General features: G+C 33.5%; 1 protein-coding gene across 5 annotated transcripts in view; it reads left to right on the forward strand.

Annotated features, from left to right (window-relative positions):
- LOC138333512 (neuronal acetylcholine receptor subunit alpha-10-like) overlaps positions 1-14,286 on the forward strand; it is a 78,345-nt gene extending 64,059 nt beyond the window's left edge. For all 5 annotated transcript variants that reach the window (XM_069281939.1, XM_069281938.1, XM_069281936.1 and 2 more), the window contains 6 exons: positions 2,021-2,138; positions 2,800-2,981; positions 6,949-6,993; positions 8,040-8,149; positions 9,127-9,662; positions 10,068-14,286. In XM_069281939.1, the coding sequence (XP_069138040.1) occupies positions 2,069-2,138; positions 2,800-2,981; positions 6,949-6,993; positions 8,040-8,149; positions 9,127-9,662; positions 10,068-10,612 (1,488 nt within the window). In that variant the 5' untranslated portion in view covers positions 2,021-2,068 and the 3' untranslated portion in view covers positions 10,613-14,286. The remainder of the gene's footprint in view (positions 1-2,020; positions 2,139-2,799; positions 2,982-6,948; positions 6,994-8,039; positions 8,150-9,126; positions 9,663-10,067) is intronic.
- Positions 14,287-15,968: the final 1,682 nt, after the last annotated feature.

The following is a 15,968-nucleotide window of genomic DNA, read 5'->3' on the forward strand; positions in this document are numbered from 1 at the left end:
GGAGCAAATATCCTTGTCAGCAGTTTTATTTGCAAGCTCAATTGCAATTTTATCGTTCCATGCAGACGTTCCCATGAATCACCATCGAGGTATTTGGTTTAATGGATATAAAAAACAAACCTGAAGCCATCAAATCTACATCTATTGCGTCATACTAATTAATTACACTGCTGCAATCATGGGAATGCCTCAAACTCGATACTATCAAAACTCTTTTCAGATCCAATGTTTTTCACTTACTAATGAAATAAAAGAAACCTTTTGGGAAGAACAATTTCTGTTTATTCCTTTTGTATGTATCTTTGTCTTGACTTTCCACATAAATAATCCTATAAGCTTACGCTTCGACTAATGACATAGGAGTAACCGACTACTGAAATACACGTATACCAAGATGTTGATAAACTGTTACGTCAACACACAAAAAGATTTCTTGGCCCTGATTCAAAGGAGGCCGAAGATGTGATCTATAAACAAACTAATTGAATAAAAGGGATTTTATTCCGGAATCCTGCAAATCGATATTTCTCATCAACATGTGAAACCATTTTTCTTTCAGCTGTGCTCCAACCATGTTGGTCGAAAAATAAGGAAATAAACGTTTTGAAGATTTCACCCATAGAAACTACAATGGTTGCATTGGTACATTGAGCACAATATATAATATAAAACATAACAGATCTATCGAAACCAACACACCGTGGTCTTTAAAGTTTCTTCTCCTGCTTTATGAAGGGAGCAGTACCGCAGATTTTGCAGTTGTCGGTACATGTATATTGTGATAGCTGATTCAGCAAGATATCACTATAAATAGGGCAATAGTCCAACTATTGGAATATGACATAACATAAATACACCACAGTCTCCAAATCATACACACACAACAGGGCAGGCCGTTCTTTAATGACGCTAGTTGTTAATTCCAATCAAGCAATCGGCCAAGACAATATCAAATAGAAGGTAGAAAATGAAATTACAAAGAATGGAACAAATCCTCATTGACGTTTTCCTTCATTTTTACTCTCAATACACGAAATGTAAGAGCAATAAGTCAAGTAATGAAGTCAATAGTACGCATGGTTTCTTTTGCGATGCATATTATAGCGTTGGGATTCATCAATAGCCTCTTCCCTGAGTAAATGCGACGTAGCACATGTATTAACCATGCGGTCAGTAAGTTCCTTAGTGAATGTCACAGACATTGCTTCAGCTGTAAAACAGCATATTTTATACCGGAAAGTCGACAGCATTGACATATGCAAGGTAAAGTTAGCCAAATAGCCCACGCAACTATCATAAAATTACCATTGCTTTAAAACTTCACGACACCGTTACATGGTTAAAGACGGAAAAATTAAATTACGACGTCAGACCTGGAATGTTTCCAGCAATGTGATATTCTTGATAGAATCTGCATCAATACCTAAATACGCACGATGACGTCTTCCGCTATTTTGAATGCGACATAAATTAAAGGCTTGAATGCAAAAATACTTTCTTGAAGTGTACATATATGATACTTGTTTCCATTTACCGAGCCTTTGGACTACCTTCTTTTTTCTAAAAGAGTACTGTTGCTTGGCATCGTGTCTTTTAATAACTTTCTACGATTGAGCCCTACCTACAGCTGACTTAGTCTACATTATAAATCTATCCCTGGGTATTTCTCTGTACAACAAGAATTTGTTCTTACATGAACTTGTAATGACCATTTTAATTGGCTTGAACATTTAGTTTATCAGTCCATCTAGAGGACAATGTCCGTTGTATCGTCGCTTCTCAATGGCTGATACAACAGAGTAACGTAAACTTTATGCGTGAATTAATTTAGGATGTTGACGGGATTATATAAAGTAAACGAATTATTGCTTTAATGTTATGGAGATATAACACATAAATCAAAGCGGTTTATTTACAGTACACTCTGATATTTATGTTATATCTCCAGAACATAAAAAATCTATTCAAATTAAGACTTGTTTAAACCAATTTTATATGCTTTATCTGTTTTATTTTGCAGGGCAATGCTTATTGAGGTAGATATAATGTCCTCTTATGGAAAACGAAGATGAAATACGATGTGGAAACTTTGTTGATTTCTGTGTGTATCGTTCTCTGTGTGGTATACAGTTCAGCAGGTGAGTCTCCGTCAACCACTGTTTTTTGTGAAGTTTTATTTTTATTATTGTTAAAATACATTCAAAAATATATCTGCGTATCACTGAAAACATTTTTGCATTAACGATGTTTTCTTTATCGCTTAAACTATATTTAAAAACATCTAAAAGCACATTATGTATCTGGCATGCATAATATTTGTGGAATTCTTCATAAGAAATAACTTTATCTTGCTTTCTATCTTTCTATCTTTCTATTTATATTACGAATGCGTTGTTTGTTGTTTATCACTGTTAATGCGTTGGTTGTTTTGGTGTACAGCTTCAAGATTTATTTCAGTGACAAAAATGAAAAACAAATTATTAATTGATAACACACAGACACACACAATACATTTCTAGTCGTTTCATTAGAACTTAATCAAAGTGAAATATCTTACTAAGTTTATAATAAACATTATTGTGATACAAATAATCTAAAAGCGATATGGCGTCAAAGCGACGATAACACCGTTCAATGGAAACATACTGCAAATATGTGGTACCTTTTGTATAAATCGGCATTTAAGCTTGATTCTGAAGAAGATAATAAAAACGATAATATAAACCGCTCCATATACTCCAAATATATAACGTTGACGTTGCTATGATGTAGTGGTCATTTATTTATTTATTTTTATAGAAGGAGCAGGCAATGAGACAGTTGAGGAGTGTCTGAAGTCGACAAACTTTAACCTGACAGATGAACAGCGACTTCTCACCAAGCTCATGGCGTCCTACAACAAGCAGACGCGACCGGTGTTTAATGCGTCACATCCGGTCAATGTCAAGGTCGGATGGACTGTTACTCAGATATTTGACGTGGTGAGTTATAACAAGTATAATGCAATAATCCAAACACATTGTAAGAGGGATGTGTTAAATGGTTAACTTCCTTCTACCATTGCAAAATCATTTTCTGTATTTTAGTAACAGGGTGCAGGATTTACAATAATTTTGATACCTGCCTCTGCCAGGGATCGAACTCGGGACCTCTGGATTACTAGTTTGACGCTCAACCGATCGAGCTACAACGATGTTCTATCTATAGCCGAGCGATATATTGCGTCTAGTATTGACCAGGGTTATATTTTATTGTATTACCCGAAAGAAAACATAGTGAGGGCCCAGCTATTCAGAAAAAATTGGCCCTCGCCTGTCGTAGTTGAAAAAGTTTGTAAAAAGTTTTCTTTGAATTGCTAGACAAGTAAAAAAAAAACAAACGCATAACTATTTTGTTCATTTCCTCGAAAGAAAATTGACGAACTACATTTATATTTTCATTATTTTGACCTTTTTTACAGTTAACCAATTCTCAATGAATAATTATTTTCGCGTTTTATATCGAGATTGCAGAAATTCAGTACCACGTTTTGTTACATGTATCGTTACATGTATTCCTCGTCAGTTGCATATCAGAAATAAAAATAAAAATAAAAAAAGAAATCAATTGATGATTTGAAATTTGAAAAAAAACTTACTGTGTTATTCTGTTTACAGATTAACAATCTAAATTCCTTTTGTTTAGAGTTACATCATTAAACGTGCACAGCTATAGTGTTACAATTAGTTTATCTAAATCCCTATGCCTGGAACTAAATGATGCGTAGCGGTGGCAACAGCAACGGAAAACCCATAGACACCATGCGATGATACGCTGTCTGGGGGTACTCTAACGTGACCTCCGACCTCTGGCGTTTTTACATCTCCACACGGAGTTGCGGTTGAAGCTATCATTGTAAACATTCTTCATAGCTTTAATTTATTGCACCTGAGCATCAGATGTATACTTATCTAACAGACACATATCTGCTGGTTCCAAATGCATGTATTAGCCATAGCTGTTGGCAGCAGAATATGCTCCCTACTCATACCATTTCTTTGGAAAGGTGCTCGATTACATACTTTATATTTTTATCCGCATATAATGTTTTCAAAGTGTTCATTACATACGCATGATATTAAATAACGAGAGACTTTTATATGTCTTTCATATAGGTATGTCATTATTATAATTTACTACCATAACGTGTAAACGTCATTTCAACAACTGAGATCATTTAAAGGGAGTTCCATTGTTTGTGTACGTGATATTGAAAGTATCCTAATTTTTTATTTTAATTATTGGAAATATGAAACTAATGAAACAAAAACATGACAACCCTGACTTATCTATCAAATTATATAATCTTATATAATGAAGATAGGTGTCTCTCTTATTTCCATAGATAATATAACAATTTAACAAAAGAAACCAGACTCTGGCTAGCGTTGCAATGGGCCAAGCAAATTACCGCTTTAACAATTTTGAAAATGTTGTTTTGTGTGTGTTCGATATTGCATTTATGAAAGGAACAATACATTGTCTGAGATAATATCGTAGCAAAAACTATACTGCAGGTGGCATCTTCGATTAAAATATTTATTTGAAGTGCGAGTTGCACATGACAATAGTCGGAAAATTCAACTACTAATAGGATACCATCTTTCATTTTCTTTGTAAATTGCTTTATAACGTCCCATGGTATCTTCCCAGCGCACTTGGCATTGAACTGAATGTTCAGAAACGTGAGAAAGGTTATCAGCGTCCTCAATGACCGAATTACTCCGCAGATTTAAAAAAGAAACTTTGTGTTCTTTCCGATAAACATGCAGCAGTATGGGAACTAGTTTCACTTTGCCAGATTGAGAATGAAGTATCCGGAAACATTTGTTCGTCAAGGTACTTCAGTGAGATAGTACTTTAAAATAGTACAGTATATTGCGGCTGAAACTATTTTATGGATTAGGAACTAGAGCACAGTGAACCATAAAATATGTTAAATTACAATTTCATCACCAGTTATGCACTCATTAAACAAAACACGTCAAATACTGAGGAGGAGGGTGTGTAAAGATACAGCTTTATAGATAAAGCTCTTTTTATTGTAATTAACATTGTGTATGACATATGAATATGACATCAAAAAATAAAAAAAATAAAACAAAACAAAAAGTGTGTAAAGACATTAGCTTGTGATATAGAGATACTTTTAACCATTACCAGACGAAAGATCATCGTGAAATATGTATATATACTTTAATTTGAATATAAAATAGTTTTACTTCATCAAAATATTTATCTAATGTAAATAATACACGTAAACCATCAGAGATGATGTGAGTAGGTAAGATATAAACTGCATATCTAGAGATAAAACTGTAATTAAGGAAACTACGTAAAATATTTTAATTTGTTTTTTCAAAGATAACATTCCGTCCAATTAAAATATCACAGCAGATTAGTTTGATCATTTTTATTTAATTATGAAACGTACTAAGTTTACATACAATATAGTTATCATTAAATTGCGCAGATGTTAATTAGACTGATTTGCCTCGTACAAGCACCAGAAATTTTCTTAGTAGGAATGGAAGGCATTTCTCCGCTGAAATGTTGATTTTGGGCATTTTCTAATTATCATTTTGCACCATGCGAAGATAGGCATAGGAAAGGACTAATGCGCTAGTAATTAATGCCACACACATTTCGTGTCCTATGTGGTTTTAAAAACGTACCAATCAACAATTTCAGTATTTCATGTATCAAATTATTGAAATCCTTCCATTATGCGTCCAATCGTAAGTTCTTTAAGATTATTTTATGAAAGGTAAAACTCCAAATATATACAAGATATTAAAATATTATCTAATATAGCAATATTCGTGAAAAATTAATAGCAATATTCATCTCCGACACATTACCAATGTGCTTCATCGGGATGCTACATTTGTGTATTAGTTATTGTTTGGTCACTTACTTGCGGGCGATCTGAACACAAAGAATAATAGCTTGGTAAATCCAATGTTAACAAAAACATCATGTGACGTATCTACTGATGAGGAAGTAAACTAGATCGTTATAAGGAACACCGAATTGTCCAATCAAGGTCAAGGTCGACTATAGAATTGATTTGATTCAAAATTTACATTGTACAAATCACTTGCCAAAACAGGAAAAAAAGGCAAATGAATCAAATTGGTACCGCAAGCTTATTTGTAGTATTTGTATAATAAATAAAGGAAAGGCAATGATATATCCGGGTTAAGTAAGTACATTCAGGAAAAACCTTTGGGCTTGTAGATAGAAGGTCATCAGCGTCAAAAAAAGGTTCATTATTTGACCAATAAGCCTATACACCAAAGGGTCATGAAAATCGAAAAAATGAATAAATTCATCAAATGTATAAATCCCTTTCTTAATCAGCTGCCACGCAGATGATAAAACATGGGACTGTTTAAATAGATATGTAAATAATGGAAGATCAACTAATGTCATTCTAAAGAGAAAAACATATGTTTAAGAAGTTTAATCAACATTTTTAATGATTTATTGGTGTCCTTTGTCAATAATGTGTTACCCTTTATCACATAAACAGCTGTTAACATGTCATAAAACAACACGTTTTAACAAGTAGTATCATATGTTCAACGAATGATTTAACATCAAGTAAATACAAGGTGTATAGGTAGAGTCATACCAAAGAAAAAAACTAGTGACCAGCGGTCAATACCTGACCACCCTGACTGGCGAAATCACAATATTGAAGAAACGAAAACCAAATTCAAAATTGTTTTCCTTTACGATGTACATATTACCAGTTTTAAAATCTTGAAAATGTCTGTTTGCGTTTGAAAATTAAAATTTGGATTTCAATTTTGAAATAACTATTTAATAACAATTTATACTGAGAAAAATAATTAATTATAAATGATCAAGTGACTACTTAAAGTTTTTTCTCATTATTTACAGGACGAGAAAAACCAAGTGATAACAGTCAATGTGTGGCTTGATCAGGTGAGTAGCTTGTTGTTTTGTTAAACACTTCAACAGTTTAAACATATTGAATTGTGAAGGAGAAAAAAATCAGATATTTCAAGCGAAATCACTCACAATATGAATGCAGCCGTTTCTCTAAAGGAAAACGTTTGTTTCTTAAGTATACATATATTTAGTTGCATATCAAATACATTTTAAATGTCTGAGCTGTTTACATTTAACCAAACAAATATATGACAAAATCCTTCCTCTTTTAGTGTTGATCAATAGCAGTAAACCTAGAAACATAATTAAAATAGTCTTAGTAACCTTGCATATTGTTTCTCGTAAAAAATATTAACAATGGATTGCGACAAAATCGCCATGAATTCGTACTAGTGGTTCTTATTGTGTTTTCGTTGAACTGTAAACTCGTCATACCGTACGTACATTTATATTTTAAGTGCCAAACCTTTGTTTGCAAAGACCAGAAGTCGTGTCAAGGGAAAATTAATGTGATATTACAACCTTTGATGTGTTTATATAAACTAGACACAATGTACAAAGGTTACGTAAGACGTGTCTGAAAGATCATGATGGAACATGTGTTTCGGTATAATTAGTTGTAATGATGTGCAATTAATATGATATCTAGTTCGTGTGTTATCTACCTTGTGTTTCATGTATATCTCAATATTGCTGATGTTAGATATAACAGAAAGTTATTTAAGTACATTGTGTGTATCCATCAATCATGTTTGTGACCTGCGTTAGGAGAAAAGATGCATTAAAATGGGCAATGTTCTGACATCAAAAGGAAACACCTAAAATGTTCGTGGATGACATTTTTTGCAAAAATCAAATGTGTTTTCACTTATTTAATCATACACAGACTTTTAGCTGAATGCAGTCGATTAAAATTTGTGAAGTTATGAAATAGTAAACTAAGATGATTGAGAGAGTAAAACGTAATATCGTTATTCTTGTAGATAGATTGAAGTCGTCATCGCTCCCTTGACACATGGATGCAGTAATTACACAGTGATAGAATTAGATTAATGTGTATTGTTATTTACCTATTACAGGAATGGTTGGACGAGAAGCTATCCTGGGACCCAGCTGATTATAATGGCCTGTCTGTGATGAGGATTCCCTGTAACAACCTGTGGCTACCAGACATCGTCCTATACAACAGGTAATCATATGATGTCAGTTTGGCTATCAGAATTTCCATATACCAGGAAAGGTTATAAAATCATATGACATCACTTTGGCGATCAAAATTTCTGATATAAACATATAATTCAATTTTGCTTGTTACGAGCATTTTCATTGGCTTAAAAATTTACTTTATCAGCCTTTAAAGGAAAAAATGGCGTCCACGTTGTAACGTTGCTTCTGATTGGCTGAGATGACGGCGTAATGATTTCATAGACAAAAGAGTCCCGAAATGAATTTTGAATATTGAAAAGATTATCTGTAGTAGATTGAATTATAAGGATTAATTTCAATAGATTTTTTATGTTATAAAGAAATAACACAAAAATCTGAGTGTACTCTCATCATAAAACGCTTCGCGGTTTATTCAGAGTACACTCAGATTTTTATGTAATATCTCCATAACATAGAAATCTATTCAGGTTAATCCTTAAAGAAGTCAATCAGTTAATCAAATCATTTGACGCCACTTTGACTATCAACATGTCCGATATAACAGTGAAATTTGATTAACATATAAAAACATCGATTGGTTATTTGATAAACATCCTACTATCGTGTAATTGGGGTGGCAGGTACCTTGTATAGCCCTATATGCAGAAAAGTCATGTGTCCAAAACAACCAAACACTGTCCTGTATGAAATGTATCAATATGGCGTCACTCTTGCTTCCTGGCAAAGCCCTATATACATGTAACAGGCACACTTAATCGTATAGCGTCATCGTAGCAATCAGGCACATTTTCGTACAACTTTAATCTGTTGACGTGACGTGACGTGGCTACCAGACATTGACGTGCATGCGGTTGTAATTTAAACGTTTATTTGCTTATCAGCTAGAATCCGAATAAATTGTTAATTCATTATTACTATGTACATCTTTATTACTACATCATAAAATGTTGAAAAGTCATTTATAAATAATGATTACCAGATTCACCTTTCTATTACCAGTGCATCAGACTACAATGAGAAGTATATGGAAGCTCTTGCTATGGTATCACATACTGGGAACGTGTTCTGGCCACCGATCGTCAAGTTCCGGAGCTCATGTCAGATGGACATAACCTACTTCCCTTTCGACGACCAGATATGTAAGATGAAGATGGGATCATGGGCCTACGACGGATATCAAGTGGATGTTCTCAACAGGTCATCCAACGTGGACCTGTCAAATTATGTAGAAAATGGAGAATGGGAACTTATAAACACGAGTGCTGTTCGCAACGTTGTGACGTATCCATGTTGCCCTACACCTTTTCCGGATGTGACGTTTTCGATACACATCCGCCGTCGGACTACATACTACATGTACAATGTAATCATCCCTTCGGTGATGCTATCATCGCTGGCTCTTCTAGGATTCTGGCTTCACCCCGACGGCGGGGAAAAGGTGACGCTTGGGTTAACAGTTCTCCTTGCCCTCTCCGTCTTCATGCTGCTTATAGCAGAAAACACGCCCGCTACCTCGTTTTACGTTCCTCTTCTAGGTGAGGTTTTCTATTTGATTTGGATAGGATTTTTTTTATTTAAATCTATCTAATTGTATTACTTCATCTTTATATTGCATTTAATTTTCTGTTCTCCCAGTGTAGTACATATTTTACGTTAATCGTGTACTACTAAATCAAAATAAAATCATTTTCCGAGGTTATATCCATTCAGTTTGTGATACACGCTAATCAAGATAACAATATTATTTATATTCAACAAGCAACAATATAATTCGACATGAGCTACTCATAATTTTTAGTTTTATTGTAACGCAAAATATTAAATACGCTATCATTAAATTAATAAAAAAAATCAATGACAATTGAAATAGTGCGAGAAAGACAAAAATACATTATATTGTAACTGAAGTAGAAATACATTTTTACTTGTTTTGTTTACAGGTGTTTACCTAATCACTACCATGTCATTTACATCATGTTCCGTTATCGTCGCTGTGACTGTATCCAACATCCATGCGCGTGGAGCACGTGAAGTTAAAGTCCCCAAGGGACTCAAGTCATTTGTGGCTTGTATTGCCAAGATGTTGTGCATGAAATTAAAGTATATCGAAACTGGCGAGTACCTTGGAGAGATCATAACAGGAGGAATGCAGAAATCGACAAACGGAGATGTTTGTGGAAATACAAATCGAGTGCACTGTAGTGATAATTTGACGTCACTTCCGGGATTCGAGGAACAGCCAAATATTCAAATTTCATCAGTGAATAACCCGGATGTATACAGTGCGTCAATTCTACAAGCTCTTCAGTGCCTTATAGAGCAAACTAACTCACGTGACAGCGAGGAGTTAAACAGACGACAGTGGGAGGAAGTTGCTTTCATCATCGACCGTTTCTTCTTTTGGGTATTTCTCTTTGGAATGATCTTATCATCAATATATCTACTCGCATTTTCACCGATGTTGCTGAAGCAAATATCACTATGATTTGAAATTTGAGAGCCAAATTCGAAAGGAAATATCAATCAGTTGTCTTTTCTGAGACTATCATCATCAATATCGAACAACTGTATCCAGTAAGGGTTTTACAAATGTACATTTGTAGTTGCCCTATTTTAAGGAACATGTAAGAAAAATGCATGCTATTCTCGAGGTGCGTTTTTTTCTGAACGTGTCCAAAATTGATATACCTTGCAGTGTAGGGGTTGCAAGAGATTTATTGTTGATATCAATTTTCATATCTATATTTGTATTTTCTCATATATGAGATATATCAGAGTTTGCAGAGTACTAGAACATTAAAGAAACCACGAGTGATGCTTGTATCACGACGGCTTCATTTTTTAACTGTCACATGCGCGTATGTTGGTGCTGAAATTGTAATTCAAGTGCAACGAAATATATTAACAAACGTGTAACAAGCTTACGGCGCATTGAATGTAATAGTGTAAAAAGTATGTATACAACGTGATACTCAAGTATTCAGATAAATTCATTTTATCCATATCAATGTGTATTCAGTAACATTTCTGCATATACATTCTGCTTAAGCATACGTCTAATTTGTTTCAGTCAGAAACGTGTGTTTCTGCGAATGATTTTAGGCTTGTTGCTTAACAGGCCTTGAAAAACCAGAACATACTAAAATTAAAATTGTTCAACCAGATTTATTTTTCTCATGACCTTCTATATCATAACGTCACAATCTAAACCAATATCATTTTGTTGAAAATGGGCGTTTTTCATTGCATCACAGACATCATTTTGTTACGATTCATGGACATAGGTATCGCAGCTGCAAAGTCAAATCCCTACAATTTTTGACTCTGCAGTTTTGGGTCTTTTCTACAGTAAAGTAACCTCAATCGCCGCTGGCGCTTGGATGACTGATCTATCACTTATTTACCTTGGCCGCTGCACGTTGCATAATTGTTATGTTTGTTGACATTATTGTACGTTCTATTAAAAGTAATCGTACGCCGTAACTCAGTACAAGTGGTTAGTTTTCTGAAGGGTACCACTTAGATCCAAAATGGTGAATAATAAGTTCAGTATTTATCAATGAAATTGGTTTGGTTTTTATAGAATGAAATATATTTATAAAGTTGTATCAAAATGTTGTGAGGAATAACCATTGTATTGTTTTAAATATTCAAACTATTAAATCTAAAGAGAGTACCACCACTTCGGAAATCGCATACCACTATACCGTTCAGCACGACGTAGTACAGCTTGTACGAATACATTAACATAACGTATGCAAGGTCATTGTTGTTTTCCTCATATACCAAAAATGTTTGCTGTGTAAAGATGTCTACTTTAAATGTGGATTTTTTGTGAGAGGATATTTTCGCTTACATATATATATAATCATCTTTCAAGATATTTACGGCGAGGCAATTTTCGCGATATATATCTATGATGAAATTATTCATATGTAAGATTAATGCTTGGTACAATGTTCGCGAATTAATATTTTTGCGTACTATCTTAAAACAGCGAAGCAAGTGAAAATGTCCACGTCGCGAATAATACCACGTATACAGTATATAAACTCATTATCTGTGATAGCCGTAAATGATACTGAATTACCGAACCATATACTTGCCATTTATACAGGTATACTATTATATTATATTGGAAATATTACAGTGAATCAGTTTCTTATTAAGAGCTATTTCATTTAGTTATAAACATATACTTATATCAGGTTGTCTATTTGCTGTGATGAACCCTTTGTACAATAGAACGGGGCTCTTTCAAAGGGGACCGCACTGGTTAAGCTGTCAAGACATACTATAAGCCATATTATAAGCCATTGGTTGCAATTTTGAGCAGTTGCCAGGTACTGACCGTTGGTCGGTGGTTTTTCTCCCCCATCGAAACCAGGCTCATCCTTAAAAGAACTAATAATTCCAAACCAAATCATCATACGGTAACAACGGATTCGCCAAATAAGATTAATAATCTTCGCAACTGAATGTTAAAATATACTGAATAGTTGCTACTATTTGCGTTTTAATTTCGTGAAATTCACTGATCCATCCAAATTTATGAAATTTAAGATCCCTCGAAGTTAAAAAAATCATGGTCTTACATATTAAAGCCTGTTGTATGAATGGCACTTCAGAGGCTATAAAGCTAAATCGCGAAGGTAAGCCCCCAACAAATAAGTTTTAAACGATAAATCGCGCAACTTTACATCCGCATAAATAAGCGACAATACAGTAACCTAATCAATCGACACTGATAAATATTTTTGTTTATATCAGATATTTCGTTGCAATATTATCGAAATTATCACCCTATTGTGCTATATCAAAATTGGGTTTGTTTAAAAAAATCCAAGAAATGTATAAAGGAGTTGAGTTTGTAATTTGTTTTTTTGTTTGGTGTCATATTACTTTTGATTTTCATTTAAACATTATTTTTGACTAATTTTATGTTTTGAAGACATAAAATCACGATACTGTGTTTTTTCAGTTATCATTGGGTATCTGTTTATATTTTTACATGTATAGATATTGTAACATATTATATATCCTGTAAAAGAACCAATCGATCGCGTTGTAATATTGCTGTGATATTATTTTAGATAGATGAAATAAATTGATCATTTTCATGTTTTATATGACCATCATGTCTTTTATAGTGGTCATTGTTTTCATTGTTTTACTCTGGTAGAGACTTTGGGAGGAACACGATTTTAATATCCACTTTTCTGGAAAGTAAACAGCTTGTACCCGATTTCAAAAAGTTTTGTTTGTGCGGACTATTGTTTAAATTGGTAATTGAATGACGTTAACAGGTGATATCCCGCACCTAACATCATTTTAGCGAGGGGATTCCAAAAAATTATTTTGTACGTTCAATCATCACAATCTCTCCCAGGGTGCATTGCGATCCCCACGATTTTTTTTTTAATGTGAGAATCGCAATGAACCCTGGGAGAGATTGCCATCATCACCGGAGGTACTAGTACCGCACAAACGTTATCGGTTATCACGTGGTCGTAAATGCATCCCATTGCAAAAGTGTTGAAGCCATTTTGATACACACAATACACAAAAAAGTTAAGAAGAAATTTGTGTTATATTCAAATATATAATTCATTCAATGTATATTTTGTCTTCCTCATCAAGTCTCCAAATTGAGTTTATTTTTCTCATTTGCCATGTCAATTCATGTTTTTACATAACACATTTACCTTTACTGCCATCGTTCGTACGTACTATGAAACAAACAAAGGGAAGTGACTCTGATAGACCATAATGCTATTATACATAATACATAAATTTGTGTTTTTTGTTCCAGCACCGTTGCATGAGGTATTTTTCCAATGTTTGCATTTTTGATAATTTAGATCGATTTTCCAGAGGAATGTGTCCTTTACAACTCCTAAATTGAACAGCATAAAAGTCAACTATTTGGAGAGTTTAGCAATTAAATATAAAAGATATAAAATAGATTAAATATAAAAAGCTTTTTAAACATCTTCCATAAAACTTCTAATTTTTAATCAACTATTTAAACTTATTTTCATTGCATTTGTATAAGAAAAATGCAATATCTATTCAAATGCCAAACACATATTTGCCGGTGTATAACTGTGTCATAGGTTGCTTGCTGTATACGAAATAAATGAAGAATGATTGATATAAGCTATGCTGTTTGTTGTTATTAGCAACATGATTTGTATTGTATGATTTGTATGATTTATTTCAGTTTACGTCCTTTCAACAGCTGAAAGCTGAACGTTCTGAAATATGAGGTAAAGAAGGCAGTGCAAAACCGAGTCACCCAGATAAAAACAATAATCCTGCATCACTTACCTGTGTTACTGCCTTGTCATATTACCCCATTAATATATCGTAGCTTTAAAATTGAAGGTTCTGTGTGTGATAACTGATGAACAGGTAATTTGGTCATTTGAGGTATATAAAAAGAATCAAATAACAATGCATTCGGTGGCTTTACAGTTGTTTCCCCTCTGTTATCTTTAAAGTCTCTGCAGACTAATGATTTGTCTGTGTGTTCTTCTGAACTGCCTTTAGGTTTACTATATACTATCTAGACCAGGGATGGATATAACAGCAGTGAAAGTAACCTATGAGATATCGAGGATGACATATCTAGGAATTCCCCTTGAGACACACATGTGAAGAGCTAATGGAAACATGTTGGTATCTACATGTTGGCCAAACAATCAATAACCTTAACATTTTACCACATTTTACCGCACTAAGCATGCATTTCCTTATAAAACAAAATTTGTCAAAATCAAAACGATCTCAAATCATTATAATTACTCTAAATACCAAAAAACGGCTTTATCTTTGACATGATGTCTGATATTAATAATTCTATATGGTATATAAATAGAACCATGCTAAAATATAATTAATCAATTTGTGCTGGGGAGAACCAACGAGGGAAATATTTGGTAGCAAACATGTTTGTCATCATAATTCAAGTTATTTTGCATCAAGTATTATTTTCTCTATAGCTTGATAAATATAATCAAAATCACAGTTGTTAACGCAAGAACATAAAACATATGGCAAGATGCACATATCATTTGATTGTAGGCGATAGTTACATTGACAACATCGATCAAACATATATCCTGTGATTGTAGGTATGCATGCTTATGAATCATCTGTCAGGATTGCAATCAACACAACCATCAATTACAGCAATGCATCAGCAACGCCTACTGTATTAAGTGTACATGCGCCACTTAAAAGTGTCTATTCCACGTCTTTTCTGATAGATTAGATAATATTGATGACAATACAAACGCGATGCGTATTGTTTGGTCACGGGATAAATATGAAATAGACATATATTTTCTTCTTTTTTTTCTTTTTTTTTTTTCATTTTTCGTTTTTTTGTTTTTTTGTTTTTTTTTGAGGGGGGGGTTGTTTTTTCCTTTCTCTCTCTCTCAAAACACTGACATAAAATATCTTTAGAACCGAAGCTGTTAAATCTGTGCATATTACACGGATTAAGCCAGTCGTATAATACAAAAATTATATTGTATTCATACACTTTAGAGGATTGTTGAACATGGTCTTTAGTCATGTCGATAACATTTCATAAATACAACAATAAGTTTTTAAATGGTATCTTCATGTATATGACTTTTGTTTTACTTTATATTTGAATAGTTTTTATATAGGCTGGTGGTCACAATGCTGCATTCCAATAAGTAATGTAAGCTTAAACAAAATACGGACGGCAATGGTTGCTCTTCATAAAGACTATCTATTCAACATGTACATGTTGTGATCTATATACCTTTCAGCTAACAGATACAACGTAGTACGAGTTTAGAGTTTGA

This window comes from Argopecten irradians, chromosome 10 (assembly GCF_041381155.1).
Source record: "Argopecten irradians isolate NY chromosome 10, Ai_NY, whole genome shotgun sequence".
NCBI lineage: Eukaryota > Metazoa > Mollusca > Bivalvia > Pectinida > Pectinidae > Argopecten > Argopecten irradians.